The 18204-nt window shown below is 41.0% G+C and overlaps 1 protein-coding gene across 1 annotated transcript; it reads right to left on the minus strand.

The window, feature by feature from the left end:
* Positions 1-2124: 2124 nt before the first annotated feature.
* Positions 2125-4033, minus strand: il17a/f1 (interleukin 17a/f1). Its single transcript, XM_029258596.1, has 3 exons — positions 3980-4033; positions 3700-3920; positions 2125-2365 (listed from the first exon to the last, which is right to left on the minus strand). Exons 1-3 carry the CDS (start codon positions 4031-4033, stop codon positions 2125-2127), a joined length of 516 nt encoding a protein of 171 aa, XP_029114429.1.
* Positions 4034-18204: the final 14171 nt, after the last annotated feature.

The following is an 18204-nucleotide window of genomic DNA, read 5'->3' on the forward strand; positions in this document are numbered from 1 at the left end:
GCAAAGCAACTTAATGTATTAGGTTTGTATAATATGCTATCTACAGTTATTTACTCATGATAAATGAGCAAATTTTACTGTTGCAGTTTAGGGTGAGTGCGTTCATCAAGGGTACTGCATCAGCAAGGAGGAGACAGCACTCTATCTGTATAAAGACATACCTGGTCTTTACAGAGCTTTGGTATTAGGTTTATTACATTTGATCTCGCCAAACCTCATCATCCCAAGGGTTTGAAAGGAAGCATCTGAAACCCTTGAGGTTTTGCCAGTCATAAAGCCATGATGAGACTCTTCGTAAAGACAAGTTCGTTCAATACTCGAAATCCCAGTGTTGTTCAGCGTCATAACGAACCCTTTACTGATCTCTCTAAGTGAGGCATTAAGACACTGACAAGCTGAAAGCTATTTCATGGAGGGATTCTGCAAATTATCTGAGCATTTTTTTTGTTCACTGAATGTTTCACTGTATGTTTTTCTTATTGTTTTGTAACCAAAGCAACAAGTACTGTGCTGGCTAAGAGCACAGTCTTTGCAAGGAAAAATTGCATATTCAATAATCAAACTTTTAAGGACTGTGAAATGATTTTCCCAGCTTTATATTAAAACCAGCTGTACTGCCTGCTGTTACATTTAGTATTCTGCTTCCTGGGTAGATGATTACCCTAAAGGGTACTCTGGCTATACATAAACCTTAATAAACTTAATAAGCATCAACTGCCTATACATAACCCTATGTATGCTGACATGTATCCTAACCCTAAATGGTATAGGACCATGCATGTGGTCTAACCCTAAAGGGTATACCACCATGCACATACCCTAACGCTAAACGGTATACCATCACACACCCAGACACACACACACACAAACTGTATACTTGCACCTAATCCATTTGCATGTCGTACGTATACAGTCATATTTGTACCAGTCTACTTGTACACCCACTATGAAAACATATTACAGTTAGCAGGTAACATGTTCTGTTTGCTTTCTTCCCAGAACTTCGGTAATAATATTAACAGTGAAAATTCCTTTGATAGGTAAGCTGTATAACATTTAACTTCAATAAACCATCTATCAACTGAAACTGGTTTTCCAGACAGTGCTCGCTGCTGTCTAAGTAAATGAATTTGAATCATCTGATAATTCCCTAGTTTTTTGACCTCATACTTTCAAATATTTTTGCTAAATTCAATGTCTGTACACATAACTTGCATGATGTTTTCAAACATATCACTGCTTTTTCCCGAGTATTCTCTCTCTGGCCTACCTACACAAGTACTAACAAAAAACAAGTACGAGACAATTTCATGCTTGCATGTTCTTTTATTGAATTGCTTGACTTTCAAAAAAATTTCGGCCAGTCCATCGGTTCCTTTGAAAAGGTTTCCCATTCCAAAATCCTCTTGCGGCAACCTTTCTAGATTGCGTGTTGCAATTGAAGGGCACATAGCTCTTGCAATTCACCTTTTTAATGTAATAAATAAGTAGAAAATTAAAAGAAACCTTAAGCTGGCTGAGGTTCTTCAGCCTGACATTAAATATATTAATAAGTTAAATAATATATACATTGTACATTATACAGCTACATCAGAATAACTGAGAGTTTGTGTAAACAGCATGACTGCTCTCAAAACACACGTCACATTTCACCACCGGACAACCAGGGTGTCAGTCACAAAGTTTGCAGAGATCTGGGTGTTGAAGTGTATTGTCTGCTTTGCTTAATTATGAGAGTAAGTTAAAAGTATCCATAATAACGTTTACGAAATACATATTTGCATTTGTGCGGATAATTTTTGATTTACCCTTGCATAAAATAAGCAAAATAACCTCTCAAATTATCCAAACAATCAAATATTTCGCTTAAAAAACACAAGCTAAGCCTAACAATGTGATGAGGATTTTTTTTGGAATTCTACTAAATGTTCAAAAAAAAATTATTTTTAAATTCTGTTTTTTGAATGCATATGCCAGCCTGCTGTGGATTGAGACTGGCATCCCTTTTTTCGAGTAAGGAAACACATTGCACAAGTAATTAAAGCCTACACTCAGGGTTAGGGTTAGGGTTAAGGTACACTCCAAAGGGCTGCTGTAGGGCCCACGCTCCACCTCAGAACGCAGCTACTTGTGCTCGATTACGACTGGGCGGATGCAGGTGCAGCCCACTGCGATGGACTTGGTCTCCAGCTTGTACACGTAGGCCCCCCTGTCGCCGTGGACCCTCTTCAGGACCAGGACCTGGTGGTAAATGGGCCTGGACTCGAGATCCATGACTTCCTCTCCAGCAGAATTCCAGCAGCCCGTGAGCAAACACTTAGCCTCAGCCATGTATGAAGGAAACACTGATTCGTCATGGATGGTGCTGCAAGCGTGAGCAGAGGGAGAAAACGTGTAATGTGCATATTTCTTTACTCTCACGTTAACCATTTTCATGATGAGGGCATGGATTATTTTTAATTGTGTAACTATAACCTTTCCATGTTGGCTTAATTCACATTTTATATGTTATTTATGCAGTACTATCTGACCATGTTATCAATAAAGTACCTGATCAAACTCATTCAGATTTTTTGCATAACCTGGGGTTGTAAATTAATACTACTGATAATAATATACAACAGATATTTCCAGAAAGTCCACAGTGCAAGCTAATATTGACACATAGTTTGAAGATCTGTCTTCTTCCAATGATGTTACGTATTATATAACATTAAATCAGAAAGTTGTCACATATGCTGCACTGGAAACAAAAGTGGGGAAAGCTGGAGTTTTAAATCTGATGGACTGAAGGTGTTGTTCTGTTTTGTAAAATTATGTATCATCATACAACAAAAGAGACTGTTAAATTCAGAAATAGTGATAGTGATATAGTAGAGCCATGAAAACTCATAAAGCGTTGTCATTCACTATGTAATTTAACAGTCCTGTAGAAACTCGCACCGTCTGAAACTGCTTGTCCTAAGCAGGGTGTCACACCGAACCGCAGCCTAACCCAGCAACACAGGATGCAAGGCTGGAGGGGGAGGGGACACACCCAGGACGGGACATCGGTCCATTGCAAGGCACCCCAAGTGGGACTCGAACCCTAGACCCATCAGAGAGCAGGACCTGGCCAAGTCTGCTGCACCACTGCACCCTCTTCCCTGTAGCAACTGGCAGCATAAATATCTATTTTGCATATTTGGTTTGTCCTGCCTCTGAGAAGCAGTATGTTTAATAACTTTGCTTTCACTTAAAAATAATTTGAATTCAACTGAAGTGAATTGAAGTGAATTCAAGGGGGCGCGGTGGCACAGCAGGTTTGGCCTGTGCCTGCTCTTTGGTGAGTCTGGGGTTTGAGTCCCGCTTGGGGTGCCTTGTGATAGACTGACGTCCTGTCCTGGGTGCGTCCCCTCCCCCTTCAGCCCTGCTCCCTGTTCTGCCGGGTTATGCTCTGGCTCACCACGACCCCACTTAGGACAAGCAGTTTCAGACAGTGTCTGTGTTATGAATTGATTTGAACATAAAGATATACAATTGTTTACATGGGCCAAATTCAAATATTGATCCGATGGGCAAAAACAAACGTTTACAGGTGTCAGACAGATTTTTACTGAAATAAATGAAAATCCTTGATAGTGCTCTACAAATTGCTTTACATGGCAAGCAATTGATCAGAACATTTAATTAAAGGGACAGTGTCCCGAAAGTGCTCACCTGTATGTCCATGGAGACAAGGAGCGGTTGCTCAGTTCGGGAACTTGGACCGAGGTGCCTGTGGTGCTAATATTTAGCAGGAGATTTACCGATTCCACCGCGGATGAGGTCTGCAGCTCCTGCCCCATCTTGCCATGCTGAGTTCCTGATTTTCCTGAGTTCCTTCGGGGAAGCCCATCGACCCCCATGAGCACTGCAAGGGCAGCCAGCATGCAGAAAACCTGGGAAAAACAGCGCCAGGAGTGTTAAAGTGACGACCCTCAACAGTTCAAGTACATACGAAGGCTTTGCTAGAGTACAGCTGCTCCGTATCACTGACAGCCAGTTCATCCATTCATTCGTCATGGTGAATTAATTCAAATGTCCAGCTTTATTGCACATGTCCAGGTGCAATCTCACACTCCATTAAAGTTTCTCCATGCAACTCATTAAACCTTGTCCGGTTTTTAAAGCTTTCTGCAACCCTGTGTTAAAAAATGTTTGTATGGACTACTAGTTGTTTAAGCATGTCCTTAGTGATCATCAGCATATCTCTTTCTGTGAGATGTATGCCACTTTGGAGAAAAGCATCTGCTAAACGAATAAATGTCAATGCAAATCAGCAACCTGGAACCAGAGGAGGTGCCCAGCACGTATGTACCAGGGTAAAGAAGAGCTCGAGTCCCAATGTATAAAACATCACCCCAGTGCACCGAAACAGAAAGACACTCTTGTTCCGTTCATTCTGCAGCACAGCCCTTGATCTTTGCGACAGGAGGTTCACACTTCACAGGCAAATTGTGACCTAGATTGAGTGAAGAAAACTCTAGAATCTAGTCTATTTTGTCAAGCAGGCAACGACTGACACTCACCATCAAAGTCCTCGTATGGAGCACCGAAGGCATATTTTACTATCCTCGATAGATGCCTTTAACGTCGTTCTTACTGTAGCTGCGGCTTTGTAATATCTCGCATCTGTACCGGACATATTTATATGAGGATTTAAAAGGCGTCAGCGGTTATAGAAGTATTTCCGTTAATGCTGCACATCGTAAAGTGGCGAAGAAGATCAGATAAGAGGAAACCAGAATGACAAATCATTGTCAGATTCCAATAAGTGCCACCACAAGGAAAAGATTGCATGCGCTGTTACCGACCGTTCGGTTCAGGGTTTCTCTAAAGTTAATCTGCAGCTCTCGGAGTCGGTGTTTGACATGATTTGATTTACTGCACACGATTTCACCATAGGCCACAGTGACTTTTTAATTAAGTTCTAATCATCCCAGCTGAAAATTAAACTGGTGACACCCTGACTAATTTCTAATTGGGCAATAATCCCTTGTGCTTTTTGATCATTTTGGAATTGTCTGTCCTCACTTCTGAAAAATGAGGCATTGTGCATGAGTTCTTCTTAAAAATAGGTTATTGACAGCGATCTGCGTTATTACTTTTCGGTTTTGCTTATTTATATGCTAACATGCAGCTGCTTGTGTGATGAACACTGGTGCATATAGTGGAAAGAAGCAAACTAAATTTACTGAAGAATCACAAGCCTGCGACTATGTCTCTTTCACCTAATGTAATGCACAAATTGTGTTTGTACAACATGTACGTCGCTTTGGAGAAAAGCATCTGCTAAAAGAATAAATGTAAATGTAACATTAATTCCAGGGTTCAGATTTACACAGCGGGAGATGGTGCTACACACACTAAAACGTAGAAAGGTTCTTTCGTGTGGGAATGGGCCTGTTTGATGTGGCCAAAATGTTTGTTGGCGAAGTGCTGGAAAGTCACAGAATTCACACACACACACACACACACACACACACACGTTTCCTGGAAATGCCACTTACTGAATGTCTAGGAACGGTCAACTGTCATCTTCCACTTTAAAAAGGAACCGCAGTCTTGCCGAGGTCTGGATGTGGTGCATTAACATTAATTACTTAATCATAGTCAATAATTATTGATTCAAAGTGGTTTAAAAACAGTTTTACTGCTGATCCTTTTACACATTTACTGGGTCCTACTAAAAGACAATGCATTATATGTTCATACGTAGTTGCTAACACTTTAAATTGGCTTGATCAAACAAAAGAATTCAATATTAAGAAAATATTAATCTATATGTATATTTGTACATGTAAAATGTGTAATATATGTATATATTTTAAAGGGTGAAAAAACATGAACTCTATGCTACTTTGGTGCAGACAGCAAAAAAAAAAAAAAAAAAACACAAGGAGACTATTCAAGCACGCAAGCGGGAGGCTTTTCGTGTGGACGACTCGCTGTATTTATTATCACCAAAAGAGTACACAAAAATTTTTCCAAACTTTTTCACATGCCGAGGTGCGTTTATTTCAAAAACTGGCCACAGATTTTGTTCAGAACTCATCATTTATGTCTTATTTGTTAATCAAAACCCAAAAGCGGGCCATTTTGAAAGTAATACTAATTTTTGAAGGGAAAAAAAAAGGTCGTCAGTGTTGGTCCCTGGAGCTTGAAGAATAAAAGGGGAAAGTGCTGTCGAGTTCACTGAAAATGAGGTCGCTCGGGCTGCTCTAAAGAAGGTGCTTTCTGCGGGTACACGAGTCCCCGAACCATTCAGTCAGTAACACACATGAACGAAAGGAGGTCACGGCATAGACAGGAACTCCAGAACCACACAGTAAGTCATGGCGGAGAGCTTCTTCGCAGGCCACGACTGCAGGAAGTCAGGACTTTCCTGATTTACGTACGTGCAATTTATGGAAACCGAATTACCCTAATTCCTCACGGCGTGCTTCATTAATCACGTTAAATGCGTTACATTTTCAATGGGCAAAAATTTGAAAAGCTTTTATGATGAAGGTTACAGACTTACAAATCATAGCGGCACACAGCTCCGCATGTCACTAATACACATACACGTGCTGGAAACCTCTATGAAAGGAACCAAAATGTTCACGTGATGAATGCTGACCACACATTAGTAATATCTCCCCATGTTTGTGCTGGCTTTGTCTGGGTTCTCCAGGTTCCTCTCACAATCAAAACATGTGTATCAGGTGAACTGGTGACTAAATTTACATTTGCGTGTGTTTGTGTGATTAGATGAGTGTTTGTGATTGCACTAGGACAAAGGTTCCATCCAGGGTTTACCCTGCCTTATGACTTTCGCTGCTGGGATAGGCTCTAGATCAATGGAAGGATGGGCAATGTCAGCGTGCTCTATATCCCTTGAACGTAACCGAACACACTGAAAGCAGAATGATTCAATTCTTATGATGCTGCTGATGCTGCGGTAAAAGACCTAACGTTTTATATTGATGGGTAAGTAGTGTATCTAGCAGTGTAAGTCACCTTGGTGAATAAGGCGAGTGGGCTCATAACACTATGTAGAGTTCGTTGGAAATAATTTTGGAGAGAAGCGTCTGCTAAATAAATAAATCTGCGTGTAAATGTAAACGTAAGAAATCTTGCAGATTTTAGACGTTGTGATCGGTACCTTGGTGACATAATCTGAAAAAGCACTTAAAGAGCTACACTATCTGATCGAAAACTTCCATGCGCTTATTACAAGCTGTGGCTACACAAAAACCATTCCGTATGACCATATCTGCAGAATATACTGTAAGCAGCGTTAGAAAGCTGCTCTCAGGATGATGCTGACGACATTTTGTCACGAATCACGAACTTGAAAACCAGATTATTATAATGCTGTGCTCTCAATCGAATTGATAGCACAGATCGCAACCGCAAGAGTAGATGGAACAAAAACATGTCAACGTCACACTCGTACTTCTCTTCATACATTGGTTTCTTTTTAAATTTGGAAGTGAATTTGCAAAACTACTAACTTTCAAACCATTATTGATACGATGCCAGCTATTTTGTTGTACCAAGAATTTCAAAACCTTCTCGTTCCTGTCATTTTTTTCCCCAATTTTCTTGCATCTTTTTGTTTCAGACACATGTTCTGTCTCTATAAATAAAACAAAGGCGTAGCTGTTTAGCTTTTGCTACACTGTGTCATGAAAAAATTATTTTCTCCCTTCCTGATTTCCTCTATTGTTACAGTTTATGTCACCAAATTATTTCCTGCTTTGAACAAAATCTAATACTAAACAAAGGGTGCCTGAGTGTACAAATAACTTTTTTACGTATTTCATTTATTATTCATTTACTTCATGAGTAAAGTTATCCAACACCAAGTGGCACTGTATGAAAAAATTATTGCCCTGTATCCTTAATAACTGGTGGCTCCAGCTAAATGCAATGACTGCAACCATACACTTCCTACACTCAATCAGTCTTTTACACTGTTGTGTAGGAATTTTATTCCACTTTTCACTGCAAAACTGCTTTAATGCAGAAACACTGTTCTTTCTTTTTCAATTTAACACTGTTCTTTTGTCTGAGAATCAATCAACTTGTTAAATGCCCCCTGGATGACACAGGTGAAGAACACCTTCTCAGGCACCTTTCTAGTATATCTGCTAGATGAATATCAGTGTGTTATGCTTACCAAACCGCTGGGTTACCACAGATACTCTAGAGGAGGGGGTTATCATAAAATACATGTCTCATATGGCAGCAAAAATGCTACAACATGTGGAATCGTTCAGCACAATTTCAATATGCCTCCATGCCACACGTACACCTTAGGGGAAGCCCTGGCTTTCAAAGTATTGATGACCCTTCATTTTTTTTTCCCAGTACCCCAAAATTTCCTGAACAGTGGAACAGTTTTCTGGCCATAAAAAGTTAAGAATCTAATAAAATCAATTTCATTTGTATTCCTTATTGTATCATAGCTACATTAATATGATTTTCATTACATGGACAATTTGCTTAGTAAACACCTTTACCCAAGGCAGGAAAAACAACTGAACTCCAGTAGAAAATAGGGCAGCCAGTGAAGCTGAAAAAGTGCATTTTGAATATGCAAAGCTGCAGAGAATACGGTGAAACCTCTACATTGCCCCAGGGATGTAATATCAAGGTGGAGATCTATCAAGTGCAACAGTCAAAGATGCTCAGTCAAGGCTGATTTGGAGATAGTGCATATAGTCCTTAACGGTGGTGAGGGCTGGGAGATGTGAACCTCATCATTACTGAAATGATTCACTCTTACTGTAGCTCATGGCCCTAGATCATCAGTAGAGGGTTGTTGATCGTGAGATACTGTTGGTTTAATTATGCAGAATGAGGGGAACCTATTGGCTGATCTCCAACCTAATTTTTTAAACTCCCAATAAAAATATCTCAAATTTAGTTTTCCAGGACTGAATTTTTGAAAATGACACTTCAGAAATAAAATCTAAAACATAATAACTTGGAGACATCAGACCTTTAAGGAGTTTAGTTTTAACTGATATATCAGTTAAAACTGTAGTAAAACACAAACTTGCGCAGTGCAGTACTCAACATTACATTGGCAACATGTCACAGATGTGAAAGACAAATTATTTTGCAAATGTTTAAGGAAGAAAAACTTTTCAAAACTGTATATTAACAAATGAAAATTAGCACAATTACCAATATGTAAAAACAATTGAATGAACAAAATATGGATGCAAATATATAAATTATAAAATTAACATGAGTGTATAAATATATATACAGAGAGACACCTTGCAGTTTTCAACCAAGGCTTTGCATAAAAAGCTTTGCATATGTGTGCATTAGTCAAATGGGTTGTTGGAAAGAGGGTCACTGAAGAGGCGATATTGTAACTGCTGAGTATGTCTGAAGACAGATAGCGATCAGTTTGTGTACGGGTAAAGACTGTGAAACACAGCACATATTCAGAATGCATGGATCAACTTTTAGCAAAAGTAAAATGTTCATGTTCACTTACATTGATATGCACAAAGACAATAATACTTAGTAACTTCATTGTTTTCTTACATTCATTAATAAAAGTGACATGTTTATATTAGTATTCAGTATATACTGATACTGTATATACTTGTGCAATACTATGGCAGCAGGATGAGGGGAACCTGCCAATCATGTCTTCCAAATAATGTTTCCTGATTTTATTTTTTATTTGTGTTTTAGTGTGCTCTGTTGTTTTTTTTTTCTTCTTAGTGAATGATGAGTAATAGTAATAGGGGTGGCTTAGTGTGTATGATATATTAGTTGCAGACTGATGCAACTTATATCCACTCTCGGTTGAAGTGTGCCTCTTTCCATGCTTTCCGAGGAATGTGTAGTAAAAGAATGAGCAGAGTGGCATAGAAAAAGTAGGGAAGGGAGGGATAAAAAATGGGCAGCTATTTCAGTAGATCACTTTGCGTTCACTGTATGGCTGCTGGGACAAACATGTGGCGATCAGTTGCTCAACTCCAATGAGAATAATTACAACTACCTTGAAATTATAGAGCATTTTTACAGGAGCCCAGGATGCTTTTACCGGGACAGCTCTTAGTGTAGTGGTTAGCGCTGCTACCTTTAGACTCAAGGGTCACAGGTTCCAGTCCCACTTCCAGCTGTAGCACCCTTGAGTAAGGTACTTACCCTAAATTTCTCCAGTAGACATTACCCAGCTGTATACACACACTGGCTGAAGCCACTTGTCCCGAGCAGAGTTGTGGTGAGCTGGAGCCTAACCTGATAACACAGGGAGCAAGGCTGGAGGGGGAAAAGGACACATCCAGGATGGGACTCCAGCCTGTCACAAGGCACCCCGAGCAAGACTCAAACCCCAGACCCATGGGAGAGCAGGCCCCAGTGAAGCCCACTGTGCCACCGTGCCCCCTATGAGGGATATGGAGTTACGAATTCATCAGAAATACGTGTCTTTGCATTGGAGCACTTTGAAGAAGCCCAGAAGAACATGGAGAGAACAAACTCTGAGTCAACTGCACCAGATTCAAATCTACACTGTTTTTCAGAGACAAAGTCAAAGCGATCACTGATAAATTCTCACCATCAATCTACCCGGTTCGCGCAGGACCTCCCTGCAAAGCTATCCTCTCCAACTTCAAGCTGCTCTCCGAATCTGAAGTTGCTGACCTCCTGATATTGCGCAGAGCCACCAACTGCTCGCTTGATCCAATCCCATCATCACTCCTTCAGAACATTTCCCCGTAATTCTCCTCCTTCATCTCTTCTGTCATCAACTCCTCACTCTCCTCTGGTTGTTTCCCAGCTGCCTTCAAAACTGCTCTAATTTCACTTCTGTTAAAAAAATCCTCCCTGGACCCTAATCTAGTTGAAAATTACAGACCGGTCTCTCTCCTCTCTTTTCTGTCCAAAACCCTTGAGTGGGCAGCTTGTGATCAACTGTTCGATTTCCTCACCTAGAACCATCTCCTTGATGGTTATCAGTCTGGTTTCAAAGTTGGTCACTCCACTGAGACCACCCTTCAAACGATATCTCACACTCTCCAAGCTGCTAGAGCTGCCTCCCTCTCCTCGGTCCTTATCCTCCTCGATCTGTCTGCAGCATTTGACACTGTAAATCACCGGATTCTACTGTCCTCTCTTAACCAGCTTGGGATCAAAGGTGCGACACTCAGATGGTTTGAATCCTACCTCTCTGAGAGATCCTATCAAGTGGTCTGGCGGAGCTCTTGTTCTTCTCCTCTGCCTCTCTCAACCGGTGTTCCGCAGGGCTCGGTACTGGGTCCTCTTCTTTTCTCCATCTACACCCCCTCCCTCGGTCCGGTCATAGCCTCCCATGGATTCAAATACCACTGCTATGCTGATGATACCCAGCTCTTCCTCTCCTTTCCACCTGGTACATCAGACATCTCCGTACGCATTGCTGCCTGCCTGTCGGACATCTCTTCATGGATGTATGATCACCACCTACAACTCAACCTCTTCAAAACAGAGAATCTTTACCTTCCAGTTGGCCTGTCCTCCTGTCACGACCTCTCGATCAAACTGGACAACTTACTCATTTTGCCTAGCTCCTTTGCTAAGAGTCTGGGAGTTACAATTGATGCAAGTCTGTCATTCTCTCAACATATTGAAGCCACAACCCAGTCCTGCAGATACATCCTGCATAATATTCGTAGGATCCGTCCCTACCTCACTACTGACTCCGCCCAACTACTTGTCCAGGCCATGGTGACTTCTCGTCTGGACTACCGCAACTCTCTTCTGTGTGGCCTTCCAGCTAATGCCATCAAACTTCTGCAGCTTCTACAGACTGCTGTACGAGTTGTGTTTGATTTGCCAAAGCGCTCCCATGTACCTCCTCTACTCATCTCTCTGCGCTGACTTCCTATAGCTGCCCGTTTCAAATTCAAAACCCTGGTTACTGTGTACAAATGCATCAAAAGAACTTCTCCCCGCTATTTACAGGACTTGATCAACCAGTACACCCCAGCCAGTCCCCTTCGCTCATCTACTTCTGCTCGCTTGGTGGTCCCGCGCACGAAAGGCAAAGCTCAGAGGTTCTTGGTTCTGGGTCCGTTGGGGTGGAATGACCTTCCCCTGTCACTCAGAACTGCGGAAACTCTGTCTGTTTTCAAGAAGGGTCTGAAAACCCACCTTTTCCAGATCCACTTTGCCCAAGATCTCTTCAGATCATCTATGGCGGAACTGTTCACGCATCGTAACTCCAGAAGCATCACCAGATACAACCTTTATTCAGCCATTACTCTGATATTGTACTGCTCATTTGTGTATCTTATAACATTTAATAAAGAAAAAAAATTTTTTTTTAAAAAATTGGTGTGGGTATCGGGATTTGTCTGTGTCTTATACACCTACTTGAACGATGAACCTTGGTGTAGCAAGTTGTAGGGAACAAACTAGGTTTGCTTGAGACTTTCAAGTCTGCAGCTATGTCTCCTTCTCTCAATGTAATGCATAAATTGTACTTTTGCTGAGATGTACGTCGCTTTGGACAAAAGCGTCTGCTAAATGAATAAATGTAAATGTTAATGTACACCAGAACAGCCCAGCTTCCTGCTGTGCCACCCATAGTATGTTTTATGAAAATTCCATAGATTTAGAAAAGAGCATTTTTTGCAATTACCTTTAGTTGTTTCATTCAGTTTTTTCCTTTGGCGTTTGCTCAAAATTTTATTATTTATTTTGCTATTACAAGACTAGTAGCACCTTTGTCCGTAAACCACATGTATCTGACATATCAGAGCGATGTGACTGATGTAACTGTTCTTGTCCATTTACCCATTTATTCACATTTTAGTTTTAACTTCTTTTTTCAGATAACAAAGTCATTCCCTTAACTACTGCTCTACCTGGTCCCCTGTGCTGACTCTGATGCTGTGCTGACTTCCTCTGGGGCCTCCATATTGCCATATTTTTGCTAAAATTATGTCAATTAAGCCATTGAACAATAAAAATTAAAAATGTGAGCAGAAGGACCAAACAGATCTAAATCCATGGGCCATCATTATAAAAATGTGTGTCACAGATAGCATTTTGTCCATGTCATACTTGTGTCACATCTTTCAGCCTTTTGCTATATCAACTGCTCTCCTTGAATCTAATCCCTCAAACACCCCTTTTTTAGTATCTTCCTTGGAAACTGCATTTTTCAATCAAACTGGGGTTGTAAGCACAGATACTATTAAATTTGGCAATATTCACATTTATTCATTTAGCTGAGATGTCTCTTCAAAGTAACTTACAATGTTATGCTTCTTACCCATTTGGACAGCTGGGTGACTTTACTGAAGCAATTTAAGGTAAGTACCTTGCTCAAGGGTACTACAGAAGCTGGTGGGATTCCAACCTGCAACCTTCGGGTCTAAAGACAGCAGCTCTCAGCACTTCACTAACAGCTGCCGCAATATGCTAGCAGTCATACTTGCCGATTGTAACTTTTTAAATAATTCCAAAAAATCACTGAAAACGATATTCTTTTGTTCTGTTTGAGCATAAAAAACCATATCCTGTTCAACCAAACATGGAAAAACCAAACAAACGTCTAGGTGATTTCCCATCCAAATATTTCTGAGGAAGATGAGGTGTTTGAGGTACAGAAGGCCCATTCCAAATCATGGTCAACGGAACACTGGGGGCGTGGAGAGTGTCTACCGCAAGTGCAGTGTAAGGCTTTCGGTCATGATGACCTCAGCATGCGTGCGTGGGTTGAAGACTGATGCCGTGCTACACAAAGGGGTGAGAAAACTTTTCTTACAAAACAGATGGCTTGAAAAAGCGTTTTCTCAAAGCGGTGGCAAGGTCAGATTACCAGTCCAGATAAATAGTACTAATAAAAATGATTAAAAACTCAGTTGTCCCCATGTTCTGGAATTCATCAATCCCCAGAACAACTGCTTGAGTTATGCGTCAACAGTGTCAAAGTCTCGCGGTGACTCTGTGAATGTAGGTACTTCCTGTGGTGTCATCTCCAAGTTACTTAACATTGCATAGCGAAAGGTATTTGACTACTGAAGCTGATTCACAAGAGCTTCAAGAAGTTCATGTATCTGTTAAAATGGGAGGAAACTATACAATTAAACCAGCGAGGCGAAAGGAATATTTTGGAAATGTGTCACAGCCTTGCCATAGCTCTCACACACTAGCTAAGGATGTCACTCAAACCTTCTAGGCTGTGCCTGTGCATCCAGACCAGATTACTGTAACCCTCTCCTCTCTGCTCTACTGACCTCTTCCATCAGACCTCTCCAGTTGATAGTGAAAGCCACGCCACGAGTTGTTTTCAGGCTACCATAGTGTTCCGAAGTGTCTCAGGTCCTCACCTTTCTGCACTAGCATCCTGTGGCTTCCTGAATTAAGACAGCGGTTGTGACCTACAGGATGGTTAAGGAATCTGCACCCCAATATCTACAGGATTTTATCTGTCTGCATGCCCCAGCAAGAATGTCTGCTTGTCTCACTCATGAGCAGGGGCGTAGCTAGGAAACCTGGACGCCCTGAAAGAATTTTCCCACCCCTCTTCTAAAAGGAAACAATAACAGCACTGCCCTTATTTACCTAGACACATAAATTATGACTCAAAGTTGTCTCAAGGTTGATTAATGATCATATTAAAGACAAGGCCATTGGTCCAAGTAACAGGTGCTCAGTGCTCAGATGAAACCCTTGTCATTTCAAGCTTTATAATATTTTATTATAATAATGAAATTTTCTTATTAATATACAATGCCTCACAAAAGTGTTCAAGCCCCTTTAAAGTTAGCACCATTTTCTGGATTCCAAAAAGATACATACACATTTTCTTCCAATAAGTATTTTTTTGTGAAAAAAAAATCACAGATGAAAAGCATCCGCACATCATTATGCTGCCTCCACAATACTTCACTGTAGGGATGGTGTTTTTTGAGGCAGGGCAATGGTAGGTTTACGTTAACACCGTGCTTTGCATTTTGGCCAGAAACCTCTATCTTGGTTTCATCTGACGTCAACACCTTTTCCCACATCCTAGCTGGGCACCTCTCATGCATTGTGACAAACTTCTTCTTTGCCACCTTTGCAAATAGGCTAGTGGTATGGAATGCTTTTGTGGACTCATGCACACGTACGCCAGTTTCAGCAACTTTGCTTCTTCGATTAACTTGGGCATGATTCTTAAATAACTTCTGCATTTGGATCACTTTATTTCTTATTTCTGTGGTATGCACTTTAGGCTTCATTTTCAAAGTGTGTTCATAGCCTGGTTGATGGCTCCTCCCACACAGAGTCAGTTTTATATCCAGAAAATGTGACCTGTACTTCAGTTGCTCACTGGTAGAAGTGAATTATTCAATTATGTCCAAGAAAGAGGCAAATGTGTCTTGTTTGGGAACTATTTGATACTTTTTGTTTTTGGAGTAGGGGGTGCAGTGGCGTGGTGGTGCAGTGGTGCAGTGGTGCAGTGGGTTGGACTGGGTCCTGCTCTCCAGTGGGTCTGGGGTTCGAGTCCTGCTTGGGGTGCCTTGTGACGGACTGGTGTCCCGTCCTGGGTGTGTCCCCTCCCCTTCCGGCCTTATGCCCTGTGTTGCTGGGTAGGCTCTGGTTCCCCGTGACCCTGTATGGGACAAGTGGTTCAGAAAGTGTGTGTGTGTGTTTTTGGAGTATAGGGGTTTGAAAAGTTATGCAAACAGCACATTTCACACACACGGTCTGAAACCATAGGTCCCAAGCGGGGGTCACGGCAAGACAGAGCCTAACCCGGCAACACAGGGTGTAAGGCCGGAGGGGACGGGACGCCACTCCATCACAAGGCACCCCAAGCAGGACTTGAACCCCAGACCCGCTGGAGAGCAGGACCCACTCAAACCCTCTGTGCCACTGTACCCCCACCCAGCACTTTTCAATTTTACATTTTATTTTTAATATCTGAGGGAAAATAGCTAATTTTAGCTTTTGAAATAGACTGTCAGCATGACATAGATTTCAATTAAAAACAGCAAGTGGGTGAACATCTAATTTTTCTTTTGAAATCCAGAAAATGGTGCTAAATTTTTAGGGACTTGAATACTTCAAGGCACTATATTTCTCTGAGATTGTGTATATATGTATATCACTTCCTTCCCAAGTGCATTTTAACTCATTTTTACACAAGTAGTATAAAAAGTTCAGCAAATGCAATTTCCATGATTTCTTTGCATTTGACTTCCAGCTACTGTGAGCGGTGACCCTTGCGCTACACGAAAAGATTGTGTTTACAATGTTAGGACTGATAGGAGGCGAAAAGAAAAAGGAACACCTTTGCATAACCTCTAACCACATAAATCTTTTGTTAAATAACATAATGTCAGGATTAGTTATTCAAGTGATTGAGAAGAAATTGCAAAAACGATTGAATTACTAAAGAATGACACATTTTTGAGTTTTGTTCGTAAATGTATATCGTGTATAAAAGTATATCAGACGTTCTTTCGAACAGCTTTTCCATATTTGAAAAGGATTTTATCGCTGTTGTGTAGATACCCACATACAAGCATGAAAAATCGTATTTAATAAATTGCGTTGATTACACTTTTTGCAGAACGCCTTCAGGTCCAGCAGAAAAGATAAAATCCTTATCACATCTGATTATCACCTGTGACCTGGTATCACTTTCCAGTCAAGGAAAAAGTTGTTTTTTTCAACAGTTCTGCTTGTGATGTCACCTGAAAATCAGATAAAAAGTGGCCTGAAATGGTTGTTACAAGTAATTTTCTTTGTGTCCCTCGGTGAAGCTGAGAAAAAGACAAGATGATTCACTCGAACAGAATCTGCTATTACTTGGTGAGTTAAAACCGTGAGACTTTTTTATTTCCGAAAAAACTCTTCATGAATTTGTAATAATGTTCGCGCTGAAATCGGATGATCAATATCAGAAAGTGTCGCAAAGAGTGGGAGGTGTTTTATTGTACCGATGGCCCTGTATGCCGGCACTTTGACTCCATGGTTCTATCTTCCATCCACCGCACAAGAGGGCTGTGACACTGAGTTTCTTGCCGAAACATGGCTCTCAGTGTAAATTTGCATCATGGAAGCTTCTTCTCCACTCTACTTGATCTCAGCCAAAGCTCTCAGAAGCTCTTCATGTCATCACAAACCAATTATTCATTTGTTTTTTTGCTTATAACACTCTATGCCTTTCAAGATTTAATGTTGTTGCCCTTGCCTTCATAGACGGTATGCACAGTTTTTTTTCTGATGGAGGTGACCCTGAGCAAAGCCAGTCCGCAAACAGTCTGTGGGAACACCCTGAAGATCCCCAGAGGCTACCACAGAGCCCAGCCGGGGCTCCAGAACAGAAACGGAGACATCCACAACCGCTCGCTCTCGGCCTGGACCTGGACGTGAGTTGCTTTCGGTCAAACATTTCAGATGGAAGGTCCAGGTATCTTCATGTTCTGCTTCCTAGTGGGAAGCAATGGCATGAAAACGCCCTTATTATTTCAGGATAAACCACGAGGAGAACCGGATCCCCAAGACCATCACTGAAGCTGTGTGCAGCTTCACGTACTGTATAAACCCAAAGACTAACCCTGATCAAATCGAACTGGATGAGAAGTTGATCTCGGTGCCGATACACCAGACTGTGCTGGTGCTTAACCTGGTGAAGCCCTTGAACGGCTATCAGGCATCCTTCATTTCCATCTCCGTCGGCTGCATCTGCGTGAAACGCAGGATTTCTTAAATAAGACCTGATTATGAGTCTTCTTTTTAGTAAATTATTCAACAACCTTCATATTAAGTACAGAAAATATTCCATTTTGCTTCCGCTTCGATCAATGATTTTAGTGTAAAGGTAGGTAACGCACATTTTTAGTATTTAAATGATTATGATCTCTTTAGTAGGTGATGTGTTCTCTGTAATTTGTGGTTTGCATTGCTGCATCGACTTTGTAAATCATGATAATCTTGAATTTAACCTCCTAATATGTATCACATTTATGCATAATAAGACATCTAAGAAAATGCTCAGTCATTTTAAATAAATTTAACTTTGTGCCTAATAACTCGTCAGTCTGAAGTTTTGAATGTGCCCTCTTCCTGTATGTTATACGTTGTGTGTATGTTTTTAATGCATAAAAAATAGGGATACACATGACATTCTAGTTCTTTCATATTTGATTTGCGTTTCTGAGGCAAATAAAAATGACTTGTGGT

This window comes from Scleropages formosus, chromosome 15 (assembly GCF_900964775.1).
Source record: "Scleropages formosus chromosome 15, fSclFor1.1, whole genome shotgun sequence".
NCBI classification, from domain to species: Eukaryota; Metazoa; Chordata; class Actinopteri; order Osteoglossiformes; family Osteoglossidae; genus Scleropages; species Scleropages formosus.